Consider the following 13,832-nt stretch of genomic DNA (forward strand, 5'->3'; position numbering starts at 1 on the left):
CTAACCTGCATGTCTTTGGACTGTGGGAGGAAACCAGAGCACCCGGAGGAAACCCACGCAGACACGGGGAGAACATGCAAACTCCCCATAGGGAGGACCCGGGAAGCAAACCCAGGTCTCCTTACTGCGAGGCAGCAGCGCTACCACTGCACCAACATGCCACCCTGAATCTACTCATTTGTGACAAATCTACTGTGAGTGCAAACTTTAATGGACTGGCATCCTGACCAGGATGGAGGCAGGTTTATTGTCAGGGTGAGACGCCATAATGGAAGAACGAGAATGGTTTGGCATCCCAGCCAGGATGAGTGCCAGTTCCTTGCCAGGAGGGGTAGGCCTGCTTGGAAGGACAGAAGGCTTCTGCCCCAAGAGAACATACTGTATTATATACTGTTGTGGAAAATAATTTGGAGGTCCGTGAAGGTATTGGAAAATAAATCCTGGACAGTTCTGTATGGTTGTGTCTCGGGGTTTAGGGGCTCAGTGGTGGCCCCTTCTTGTCATACTACCAAGTCATGTCAGTTTAACTTTTATTTTCTTTTGCCAGGTGAGCACTTCCAAGCAAAGCTGCCTTGTCACGTTTGAAGACAACTCCAAATTCTGGGTCCTCTGGAAGGATATACAGCACGGTAAGTCAACAGCCTGCTCAATTGTTTACTGAAGTTCAAAACGTGACACTCTGGTAAGCAAAGTTTCCTTAAAGTGTTAGAGTCCTGGGTTTGACTCTTAGCTCACTCTCCATCTGTATTACATTTGCCTGTCTTCCCTCCCTCAGCTAACTTCTAAGTCCTCTAGAACAGTATTTCTTAAATATTTTTTTTCTCATGACCCAATTTTTGCCTTCTTTGTGTTTTCAAGACCCAGACTCATCATCAACTGTCATTCTTATCCCCTTGGAGCTTTGCCTCCAACAGTCATCCTGGGTTCAATTTTGGAGATTCACCATCACAAGTCTATCGCAAGCCGTACATAAATCTTTTTCCTTATTAATCTCAACTCTGTGAGGACCAGAATCGGGCAACGCAAGATCCAAATTGAATTGCGTCCCATCGTTTAAGAAACTATGCTTTAGAAATTTATAGAGTGTGGTAATCAAAGAGGCCATTATACAGCCCTCTGATTGCCCTGTAGTAGTGGTTCAAAGCACATAGTCCAAAAACATTTCCAATAAATGGCTACTGGAGGACAATATCACCGTCAAATCCTGGCTATAAGGGTGAACACAGAGTCTTTGGAAATAAAAAGATTTATTAGTACAAAATGCTCTGTCTCAGTAAGAACTTCTGAAGAGCACAAAAGGTATATGTAAGTTTCCAGCAAGGCCATCCCAGTAAAATTGCTGACCTCTTATCACACATTGCGTCATGGGGAAACCACACATGGAACATAACATGGGCAGCCTACATACATAAAGAAAACCAGCAATAATGCACATGATTAAAAAAGTAACATTTGCATAGTCGACATACTCGCGTTTAAATTCTCCTGTGAATGAGTTGGGGCTTGATTTTACTGTATAATTTCAGGTATTTTTTAATGTTGGTCATATAAGTCGAATGCAGAAAACTCGCGCTATTGGTCCAAGAGATTATGACATGCTAATGCCCACCTGAGAGAGTAACCACAGAGCACACTGCCTTTTTTTTCTGTATATTGTGCCTACGTGACCACACGGTGATACCCAAACTATTCTGAAGCGGCGTTTGCACTGATTTGTGTTTTTTGTATCGCATACCCTCATACACCTTTATCGTAAAAGCATCGCTTATCTACGATGGAGCGTTCGAACAGAAGAAAATATGAAGCTGGTTTTAAATTAAAAGTCGTTGAAGTGCTGTAGCAAAATTCAATGTGTCTGAGAAATTGGTGCAAGATTGGAGGAGGCAACAAAATAAAAAAAAAATTAAGTGTCACATTTTTGAACAAGCATATAAGTCGGGTCTGATTTTATGATCGATTTTTTGGGTTTCAAGACCCGACTTATACACGAGTAAATCAAAGAATCGAAAATGAACAAAAGAGACATAAAAGATGAAATTGAACCTCAGCCAGTGTACTGAGACATGGCACCTACTTGGTTAAATAATTCACAACGATTAACTGTTTGGAGAAACATGGCACCGTGTTTAGCACTGTTTCTACAAAACCTCAGGCTCCTGAGTTTGTGAACCTTGCTCTGTTGTTGTCCATAGCACAGGCATCCTTTTGAAATGTCCTCTGTGTTTATGGCATAATGTGTTTCATTAGGCTGCAGTAGAAAGGTGTGTGTTGGTTAACTTGATAGTCAGTACTATGAGGTACTCCAGTAACAAAGGGGGGGCCTTTGTGCATGTCTGATGTCGACTGCATTATTAACCAATAGATATTGTATTATTCTCTTTTTCAATATCTTTGTACCCAGGACAGTTTCTGTACTCATATTTCATTATTGTATTTAATATTTATAACCATTTGTACATGTTCATTTCATTCCATGTTCATTTTTCATATTTATATTTCATAGCTGTTGTTCCCTGCCTTCATGTTACCGGTTAGAGATCACAGGTTTGAATATCGCTGTGACATTTTGGACTTTGGTCCTGTATAATTAGAGCTGCCATTCTTTGTTTGATTTTTATCTTTTATGAAGCTGGCGTGAGTTGACTTGCTGTGTTGGGTTGGACGTACTGAACATTAGTCCATCACACTCATCCTGTTCTGCATGTGTTCAGGGTCGCAGGAGCATTTTCTAGGGTGCTGCAATTAGGGTGGGGGGGTAGCTGACATTTTTTTTTTCTTTTTTTAACAATGCAGACCTACTACCACTTGAACTCAACACGATGGTTCGATTATATTGTTTTTTCTATATCTTCACATACTAGTGAAACCCAATAATGATAATGATTACACTCAAACTGTAGCGTAGAAGACGCAGACAATGGCAAAATTAATGTAAATGATGAAAAAGGAAATGGAACTGCACACCCTTGAACGCATCGCTAAAGGCTGATTTAATTCCAACAATAATCATCTCCTAATGACCTCACATTAAAACTTGGCAAATATCCTTCCTTCATTCCCTGCTGTTCACCACCATCTACAAGATTCGTGGTCCTGTCGTGCAAAAGCGACTCTCCACAGTCCGCCTGCCGTGCATTGATTGGATAGTTACGTTACGTAATTTGCATACACAAGGTAAATAGGAATTGTGGGCAAAGATTCCTATTTAAAGATAATCATTACACTTGAATTTCGTTGAATTTTGTGATTATAGTATGACATGTATGTTTATGTAGACTTAAGCTAGAATGTCACCATCATCGTAAGTTGCATGCATGGCTGCCTATTTTAGGCAGATTTTGCTTTGACTGATCTTGAATTTTCAAAGTAGGGCGAGTTTCGCTCTGACTGGACTTCTTTGACTGCTCCTGCTAGTGCTCATTTTTCAGGCTCTGACTAACCAGAGATCTGATGCCTTTGATTTTTATCTCTTATTTCATTTTCACAGCTGGCGTTCCTGGGGAGGAGCCAAAATGCACTGTGTGCTCTGGGACGACGCTGACATCACAAAATGAAATTCTTATTTGTGGGAAGTGTGGACTCGGTAAGGATCTGACCCAGCTGTTTGGTGGTGGTGGTGACGGCGGCAGCAGAGAGGGTGGAGTGTGTTTAAAGGGATCTGGGTTAGAGCTGTAGTGCATTTGTAATTTGAACTCTCTGCACGCCTGTGCAGCCTCTCACAAATATGACAGCAGGTGGATTAGGGGATCCAGATGAACACTCCATAATGTTTCAATAAAGACTTCCTGCAGTTGCAGTTTTGAAAAGCTGTGTCTCTGCACATTTGTTCACTTCATCAAGAGGAGATCTTTGGGTTGTTTTTTTATCTCAGAACTATTCCACTGAAGTGAGAGCTTCGGTGGCTGCAGTAAAAGGTATGTGGGAGCCTGGCCCATGAATATTATCTCATTGCACACTAGAGAGTAGCTACACCCACACATATTGGTCATGAAGGCTGTCAGTTATCTTTTTCTAATACACAATAGTCTCGTATAATGGACTGGCTCATTCATTTGCTTATAAGAACATAAGAAATTTGACAAACGAGAGGAGAGCGTTCGATCCATAAAGCCTGTTTGTTTAGCTAAAAGCTAATCTGTCCCAATATCTCATCCAGACTTTACTTAAAGGTTGTCAAGGTTTCTGCTTCAACTCCATATCTTGGTATTTTGCTCCAGAGTCCCATTATTCTTTGCATAAAGAAGCCTTTTCTGCCTTCAGTTTTGACGCTTTTGAGGTGGATGTCGACAAGAGTGTCTTCACGCAGCTACTGGCCGATACATGAACACGTTCAGCAATAAGATCAGCTGGGCACCAGTCAGCTGATGCTGAGACATCACTTTTATTTTTGATCTCCAGATCACTTTTTTCAAAATCAAAGTCTGATAAGTCCCTCGGATTTAGCTGTAATATGCAAAACGTTATCCATGGAGTATTTTGTTTTGTGCATTCGCTTCTCGCCAGATTCACCTTTAGCTTTGTCGGCCAGCGCCTGCATGAAGACAAAACCAGCTGCTAGCAGCTGCTCTGCTGTACATTCCTGCCGGCAGCCACGAGAATATTGGTCTGCTTTTGTGACAGTGGCATAGGAGCGCTGGTACCGAAAGTGACTTCTCCAAGGACTGGAAATGGCGTCATCAATGGCACCGGTACCAAAAGTGACATCATCAATAGTGCCAGCTACTACTGGGATTTCCCAAGGATAGAGTGAAGAGGGCGGAGAGCTCGCCTACCCCCCGGTACTACTACTATTTAAGCCCTCTGGCTGCCTCCCATGTGCATGTGAGTGACAAACTGATGTTCCTTCTGCCCACATGTAGCACTTTGCACTTTTCCACATTAAACTGCATGTTCCAGGTGTTCACCCAGTTCTGAAGGTTGTCCAGGTCTTTTTGAATTCTTTTTGCTGCCACCTCAGTGTCTGCCATCCCTCCAATTTTAATGTCACCTGCAAATTTCATAATTTTACAAATACAGCAGAATCAATGTCAATATAAAATAGAAAAGTAACGATGGCCCAAGGACAGATCCCTGAGGGACTTCATTGATGACCTTGTGCCATGTGGAGCATTCTACTGTTATCTTGTACTCTTCCTCTCTGAGTTTACCCCTTAACAGGCATGGCTGGATGCTATTAAAGGCACTGGAGAAATCACAAAACATAATTGTCACAGTGTTATACAAATGGGAATAAGCCTTGTGAAGCAGATAGATAATTACATCATCTACTCCAGTCGTTGTTCAATCAAAACATTGCAGTCAGTCCAAGTGGTCTTTCATAAGGGGACTCATAAAGTCCAGGACCAGCCTCTCAAAGATCATCATGATTTGTGACACAATGACGACTGGCCTGATGACATTAGGTGAAGAGGCGCCTCCCTTCTTGGGAAATGGTGAAAATGCAATACATTTTCCACAGCAGCAGCTGTTTTTGCAGCTCCCCTAAGTAACTTGCTTGTTATTTGGTCAGCACTGGCCTTAAGAACTCTTGGACTGGCTCCATCTGATCCTATAGCTTTTCCTGTGTGTAGCCTCCTCAGTTGTCCATCAGTTATGGACAGACCATAATGATGTTCAGGAGTGGACTTGTCACTAGTTGAAGCAGTAGGAGGTGTCGATACATTAGGGATGATGTGAAGGGAAGTGGTCTTTGGAAGAAGATGTTGGTGGAAAAAGGGAAATATATTAAAACCTCTGTTGATATTCTGTTGTTGCACCCGAGCCTCGGGTGGCTTGACACTAGTAGTTATGTCCAGTACATTTCAGACATCTTTTATTTTTTTATTTGAGTGAGTTTGTTTTCTATTTCAGCTCAGCAAGCTTCCTTCCCTTCACTTATCTTTGTCTTCAGCACTCCCTGTACTCCCTTTAGAGCCTCTTTTGTCACCAGATTTGAATGCTTTCTTCTTCTCATTCATGAGATTTTTTAGCTCTTTAGTAATCCAGGGCTTGTTGCTTGGAAAGCTTTGCACTGTTTTTGAGGGTACAACAGTGTAGACACAGATTAATATAGTCTGTGATGCAGTGACCGAGTCCCTCAATCTCGTCACTGTGTGACTCACACATCATTTCCCAGTCTGTCTATTGGAAGCAATGACTATGGATAAAAACATCTGCCAAATATTCAATAATAAGATACAGAACACAGGCAACAGTGTTAGCTAACAAAGGATGACAGAGAAATACAACTAACAGGGAAAATACAGTTGGGGAACTGAAGGAATGCCGAAGGGCAATGAAAACGTTTGGTCCCGGAGCTGACTAGTAATGCTTAAGATATATCTATTTTATGTCCAAAATTGTCAAGTGGGTCTTTACTCCCCCACAGCTTGGTTCCCTGGTACAAATGTCTCTTGGAAAAGTAATAGTGACATTAGCATTTCTTTATTCCATTATTGAAATTGTCATTAATTCATACTCCCACTTAGCTTTCAAAATCTTCAGCAGAGAAGCCCACCAAGGATAGATTCTAAAGTGGCAGTGGCACCATTAATATCAGCATCCAGGACCATTTTCCAGTCCATTTTCCCTTAACTTATTCTCTGCTTCACAAAAATAGAGAAATAAGTTACCAAAAAGTCACCTTTTGTGCCTTCTCATACCCATCATTGCCATCTCCCCCAAAAATGTCTTTATCCCACCAAGCCTACTTTCGGCATATTTATACCCAAATATCACTTCCGTTTTTGTAATAGTGGCATGAAAAAAGGCAATGCGGCAAAATTCAGTTACATTTACTATGTATTATGGAACAGACATGTGACAGAGCTTCACATTTTTATTTTGTGTTGCACTGTCGAATTTGTCACAATCTTTTTTTTTTTTTTTTACATAAAGTAGCTGCTTATTGACGAAAAGTTATCCTTTCTCAAAAACTCCCAATTATCCTGTAGAGGCATGAGGAATACAGTATACAAGTAATTACAGTTAATAATCGGAATGGTGGCTCAGAGCCGGAGAGGTTTGGATGCTGTATGTATTAGCATTGAGTACTTATGCTGGGCGGGTGCTTGGCAGTTTGTCAGATGGCTTCTCTGTACTCTTAAGCAGGAAGGGTTGATGTTAAATATAGAAAAATGGGCCCTGATGACTTTTTTGACGGTTGCAATTAATTTCAATAAGGCTCAGCGAAACTCCCCGAGTGAATGTAGCCAGCTGCAGACAACTCTGCATCCCCCCACCTGCCACCCTTTACACTTGGGAATTCATGCAACACAGAAAGAATTCACAATTTTCCTGCTTTCTTTTTCTTATAACTTTGTTTGTGTTTTCTGTGTTCGCAGGTTACCACCAGCAATGTCACTTACCACCAGTGGAAAGCCCTCTGGACACAAGCGCCACGCCTTGGTTTTGTAGAAGATGCATTTTCGCATTAGCAGTAAGGGTAAGATAACGAAAAAGAAAAGAAAAGCAAATTGGATGAAGTGTTACACACTGTAGCACATTTGACATTTCAGTCTTCTTTCTTACAACATGATTCCATTCCTTTGTGAATTGGATGAGATATCAGAAGCCGTTGAATTAGGAGGGGTATAGCTTTGAGCAGATCTCCTACTCTGGTTCCACCTGCTAAACATCTAGAATGAATTTTCTGTTGTCGCAGAGAGCCTGTGAAGCAGTTGTTTTGTTGTGCTAGGGTCTTGGGGGTCACCCTGTTCTCCCCTTTTTACTCTTTATTATGTACACCTGAATAAAATCCCAAATCCCTTCTATAGACCTCATAGGTTAGACTACCTTTTATATCTATGGTCTCAGGTGGCAAGACAGAGTATCAGAACAGGCAGAAAAGAAAGTTACACATCCAATTGTGAAAAAACCTGATCTTGACCCTGCCGTTCTTTCCAATCTTCGTCCAATCTCCAAACTACCTTTCTTGTCAAAAATACTAGAAAAAGTAGTTTATGAGCAATTAACTCATCACCTACAGGACCATCAGGTAATGGATCTTTTTCAGTCAGGCTTTAGGCCCCAACACAGCACAGAAACCGCGCATTTACGTGTCCTAAATGACGTCCTTTTGGCATTGGACTCAGGACTCCACTTGGTTATGGTTCTTCTCGACTTATCTGCTGCTTTCGACACAATCGACCACGACATCATGATCTCCCAACTCGAATCCTGGGCTGGTGTATCTGGCTTAGCCCTCGACTAGTTCAGGTCATATTTCTGCAACAGGACTCTCAGAGTCATGCTAGACGATTTTTCATCTGAATCAGTCCCACTCCCATGTGGGGTCCCCCAGGGTTCCATTTTAGGGCCACTACTTTTTTCAATCTACATCCTGCCTTTAGGTGCAATTTTTAGAAAACATGCAATTTCATATCACCTATATGCTGACGACTGCCAAATTTATTTCTCCCTCAAGCCAACTGACTCCACCAAACCTCTCCTCGACTGTCTATCTGACATTAAGGACTGGCTGGCTGTAAACCTGAACGATTCAAAAACCAAGGTCATTGTTTTTAGTCCCGACTGCAAACAGGCTCCACCCCTTGGCCTTGTTTCTCTTCCCATTCCAGTAACTTCGTCTGTCTCCAATCTTGGAATCAAAATGGATACGTTCCTGAAAATGGATGCTCAAGTCAACAGCACAGTAAAATCCTGCTTTTTCCATCTAAGGCGAATCGCCAAACTCAAGCCTATTCTGTCTAACCACCTCCTGGAATCAGTAATCCATGCATTCATTACGTCCCGGCTTGACTACTCTAATTCCTGCCTTTTTGGTATCAGTAAAGCCGCTCTTTCTAGACTCCAACTGGCTCAAAATGCGGCTGCAAGGCTTCTAACTGGCAGTAGCAGAATCCAACACATTTCACCGATTTTGAAAACCCTACACTGGCTGCCGGTTAGATTCAAAATCGATTTTAAGATTCTCCTCCTCACCTATAAGGCATTAAACGGTCTAGCCTCCGCCTATTTGAGGGTCTTGCTCCATTGTCACAATCACACTCGTGTTCTTAGATCCGCAGATCAGCTGCTCCTAACCGTTCCCAAAGCTCGTGGTGAAAGGGCTTTCTCCGTCTGTGCACCCAGGCTCTGGAACTCCCTGCCCTTAGTGGTTAGGCAAGCCGCTTCAGTCGCCACATTCAAATCTCGCCTAAAAACGCACTTCTTCACATTGGCTTTTAATTCTTAACCTGTTTCATTTTCCTCTTGCCTTTTGCTATTTTCTCTATTTTATTTGGTCCCCTGACCTGTTTTTAGTATCTCTGTTTTAATTCTCTCTTAATGTTTGTTTTTAATATTTTGCTTTTAGTCCTGCTTGTTGTAACTGTACAGCGCTTCGGTCAGTTGTAATGCTGTGTTTTTAAGCTCAACAAATAAATATGGTATGGTATTACTGTATTATAGAGAATATGTCCAAAATAATAAACAAAGTATAAACATGAGTATTGGCAAAATAATATTAATACAGTCTAAGTAATTATCAGTTCATCTTGATTAGACTACCTGGTGGCTCCTTGTTATGGTATAGTCCAAAGTGGTCCAGCATGCCATCTGCATATGGCCAGGCAGCAGAAATGGTGTCTCCTCAGAATTGAAAATTGCAGAGAGAAGGCACGCAGCCTCCACTTATGTCGTTGTGTAGCCCTTGACTCACCAGTGAAACAGCTCAGGAACAAGGGTCTAATCCAGCAGTTCTCAAGCTGTGGGTCGCGACCCCGTCAGGGGTCGAATGACGATTTGCCAGCGGTCACCTAAGAACATTGGAAATATGGGTTTTGTCTATTCTAATGTGTAAAACTTATCGTACATATTTTTTCCATTGGTAGTTACTAGTTTTTTACTATAATTGTCATTCGAGGATAGATGTTGCAGGTAATTGAATCAGAATAATTTCAAACGTTTTAATTGTCTTAACTTTATTATTTTTAACTGTTTACACGTCACACCGTTGCGGGGCTATCTACGCACTTCTTCTTCCATTTCCAACAACATATCTTTACGAAACAGGGTTTTCCAGCTTGTTGGTTATCAAGTCTAAATACAGAAGTAGACTTGTTGCAGAAGATGATCTTCGTTGTGCTCTTGCAAAGACTGCCCCGAGAATTTCTGATCTGGTGAGAAAGAAGCAGCCTCAACATTCGCACTGATGTTGGCTTTTTATGTGTACTGTTGCAACAATTTTGTAGCAATAGTAGTTTACTGTTGTTATATTAAGACTGTTACCCATGCTACGCCATGCTTTTTACATTTTCACATAAGTATACAACGTGAATGAAGTTCAATACAAAATGAAGAAAAGCAAATAAACGTAAGTCATAAGGACAAAATTTTATTTATTTGTAATTAGAAATAAATATTTCACAATATATAATTACATATTGTTTTTGATATTAATCACTATGCTTTAATTATGTTCAATTTGTAACAATGAAAATACTTCCTGCATATCAGATATTTACATTACGATTCATAATAGTAGCAAAATTACAGTTATGAAGTAGCATCGAAAAAAATTTTATGTTTGGGGTCGCCACAGCATGGGAAATTGTATTAAAGGGTCGCGGCACTAGAAAGGTTGAGAACTGCTGGTCCAATCCATGCTTTGCAATTTCTCTAGTTTCAAAGGATGAACTAATGTAGTTTTAAACATACAACAAAGAATGAATATACAATGTAGAGATAAAGAGAACAAGAAAACAGGAAAAAGTTTTGGGGTAGCCACCCATTTACTTGAAACAAGCAGTTTAAGCAAAAAACATCTTTATAGACTGGAATCCAAAACCGAACTGAGTAACAAAATGAAACTGGGGTTTATATAGGTGCACTGGAGGAAGTGATGTCAGAACTGGAAGGACATCCTTAGACTCAGGCAGGATTTCCTTTGTCTGGTCTGAGTTCTAATTAGGAAACCATTTGGAAGGAAAACCTGCAGCCACTGCATTGAGGATTGAGGACCCCTGCCCTAGACTGTACTGCCTATTGTAATTGCATTTACAGTAATAGATAACACAAAGTTATTAAACACATCTATTTTGCGGTGTAAAAGTGTTCACAAAAGGCACTTTAACCTCTAAGGTTCTTTTATATAGGCGGACAAGTTCATACTGGAAATTTCCACGTTTATAGCCTTGATTTACCAGTACACACAGCTTACCTATGTTACATTCGCTCAAACATAATGGCAGCCAAGGGCCTGTCACTGCCCTTTCTTGGTTACAGAATACTTCTTCAGAATACCCCTACAGATGCCAAGGGCCTATAATTGCTCCTGTGTGCTTTCCCTGAAAGAGCTGTAATTCGGAATACCTTAGCAAAGGCCAAGAGCCACTTCATGAGCTGTGCTCCTGCTGGGACGTACCAGATGCAACACTTTTGTAAGGGATACACACATCAAGCAGGAGCAAAGGTGGCAACCTCAGCTTCAAAGCAATAGCGGGCCATGCTCATAGCTGGTTTATACTTGATGTGACAGTGCTGGACACAATGGCAGTACAGTATGGTGAAAATGACATCAGATTTGGAGACATGCAAGAGTGCACAGTGTCTTCTAAGTTCTTGGCAAAGAGAACGTGGCACTGTGTATCCAAAATGGTGAATTTTAAGGAGAGGCTGGTTACTTGGCTGCCACAATAATGAACTGAATATGATGCAACAAGTCATCAAAACACAAGGAGGACATACAGAACATTTGAAATGAATTGTTCATCATGTAGGACCCCCACTCACACGAATATTACACTCACCTTTCCTTCACTGCTTTTGATCAACAGGTCTAATGCTCCATCTTCTTCTTTTCTTCCTCTTAAGTCAACAAAAGGAGGCACAATTCTTCTGTCAGCATAGCCTCACATTCTCTGCTGTGACATTTTTATCTACGCGATGCTAACCAAACAATGTCACTTACTGACTAATGCGGCAATCAAATGGGACACAACTGTGCTGCAGTCTGTGTGCAGGGTTCACATGTAAGTGTAAAACCAGGCTTTGCTCTCGCAGGCCCGTTTTAGAGTCACCAGTTAGGCTAACATCTACATCTCTGGGGACATGAGAAAGAAAACCTGCATAGCCCAGAGTAATGTCCACACAAACACAGGGAGTACAAACATGAAATGAATCATGATTTAAATCCAGGATGGTGGATCTGTTAAACAACAGCAGTAACCACTGTGCCATTAAATTTCAAGTGTAATTAGATGCAGTGAGAAGTGAAGCAAAATGGCACCTTTTATTGACTAACTAAACGGATTACTATATGAAGCTTTCTTGGCAATTCAGGCCCCTTCTTCAGGCAAGTCGTAGTACCATAGTAATAGTCATAGTAATAGAAATTTTTTGTAATAGTGCTTGCTTGCACTGCTGTGTGATAGAAAGTGGCATGCAGATGAAACTCACATCGAATTGTGTTTATGTAAATATGCATTTTGTTTTGGAGAGTACTCTGATATATGTTTAAATATTAAATTTTTAAACAGTGTGCATTCTTTCTTTAAAATAGGTTTAGTCAAACATACTGAATGCTGCCCAGTTCTTTCGCTTCTCAACCAATTATGTAAAGCCAGCCATGCGTGAAGACAGGTTGGTGCAACAAGATTGTAGCACTTATCAGAGTCTGTCTGTGCAACGTTTTTATGGTTTCTGGGATAATTTAGAAGTGGCCTGACAGCTGCTATGATATACTGCCTTCAGGATGAAATCACAGCAGATGGTATAAGATGTTACTGATGGAGCTTTTGTTAGCACAAAAACTTAGACAGAACTGAAGTGGCACAACTTTTTGCCTATGGGACAGTTGATCAATAAGCAGTTAAACATGTAGTGGTCCTATATATTCTTACATTGAATTTTTAACACCTAGCTATTGACCTGCTGCCCCTGACAATGTACCTTTTTCTAAAAAAAAGATTGTCGGGTTTGTTTGTTTAGTTTTTTTATGTGCACTCAGTAAAACAAAGGGCTCATGTAAGTTTTGTTAGTGGGGCACACACCCTTGAAATTCTTCACAAAAGGCCTTATACACTACACTCGGTGTCCACTTTATTCAATAAACTCTAGCTGCGGACCTCCAGAGCTTCACTCCATTGAGGAGGTTGTCGCTTTATACTGTACGAGGGACGTTCAAAAAGTTTCCACACTTGTTTTTAACTCTATTTATTAAGAATTTCAAAAACAAATTCCATCACTTTTCTGCGTAGTCACCTTCATTTGCAATGCAATTTTCCCAGCGTTATGCCTACTTTTTAATCCCCAATTATTACTCCTCCCACCTTTTGAACGTCCCTTGTATTATGTCAGTGTTAACACCTGGTTACATTAGGATTTGGGGGATGGTTATCTGACTCAAGTCAAGTAAACCAGGTAACAAAAACATGCAATCCAATTGGCTGTTCAGCACATCCACTGAATCGTGGAGCTGCAGAGGTCTGCAGCTGGACGCATCTCACTTTATTAGGTTCTATGATGCGAAAACAAACTGCCTGCTCCTGCAAATAGCCAATCAAGTGTCTGTAACCCAATATACAGTATAGAGCGTGCATACAAGGTTAAGGGGCTTAGGTGTTTCTCGACCAAATATCAGAATAGCTAAGCGGGACTGACTGTTTGATTTTTTGTTGCCAGATGCAGTTATTCCAGTTGCCCACCTGGGATTTTAATGCACTACAGTCTTTAGAGTTTACAAAGAATGTTGTCAAACCAAAATGCATCTGTGAGCAAAAGCACCTTTTTAATGAGAGAGGCCAGAGAAAAATGGCTAGACTTGTTCAAATCCTCAAATAACAGCTGTTTACAATTGTGTTGCACATAAGGGCACCTCTGAATGAACCTTAAGGCAGATGGGCTGTAGTATC

The 13,832-nt window shown here is 41.0% G+C and overlaps 1 protein-coding gene across 2 annotated transcripts in view; it reads left to right on the forward strand.

Moving 5' to 3' along the window:
- Positions 1-13,832, forward strand: part of phf19 (PHD finger protein 19) — a 158,763-nt gene that overhangs the window by 64,819 nt on the left and 80,112 nt on the right. For both annotated transcript variants that reach the window (XM_039764401.1, XM_039764402.1), the window contains exons 3-5: positions 548-629; positions 3,488-3,583; positions 7,323-7,423. In XM_039764401.1, the coding sequence (XP_039620335.1) occupies positions 548-629; positions 3,488-3,583; positions 7,323-7,423 (279 nt within the window). The remainder of the gene's footprint in view (positions 1-547; positions 630-3,487; positions 3,584-7,322; positions 7,424-13,832) is intronic.

Source organism: Polypterus senegalus, chromosome 9, assembly GCF_016835505.1.
Source record: "Polypterus senegalus isolate Bchr_013 chromosome 9, ASM1683550v1, whole genome shotgun sequence".
NCBI classification, from domain to species: Eukaryota; Metazoa; Chordata; class Cladistia; order Polypteriformes; family Polypteridae; genus Polypterus; species Polypterus senegalus.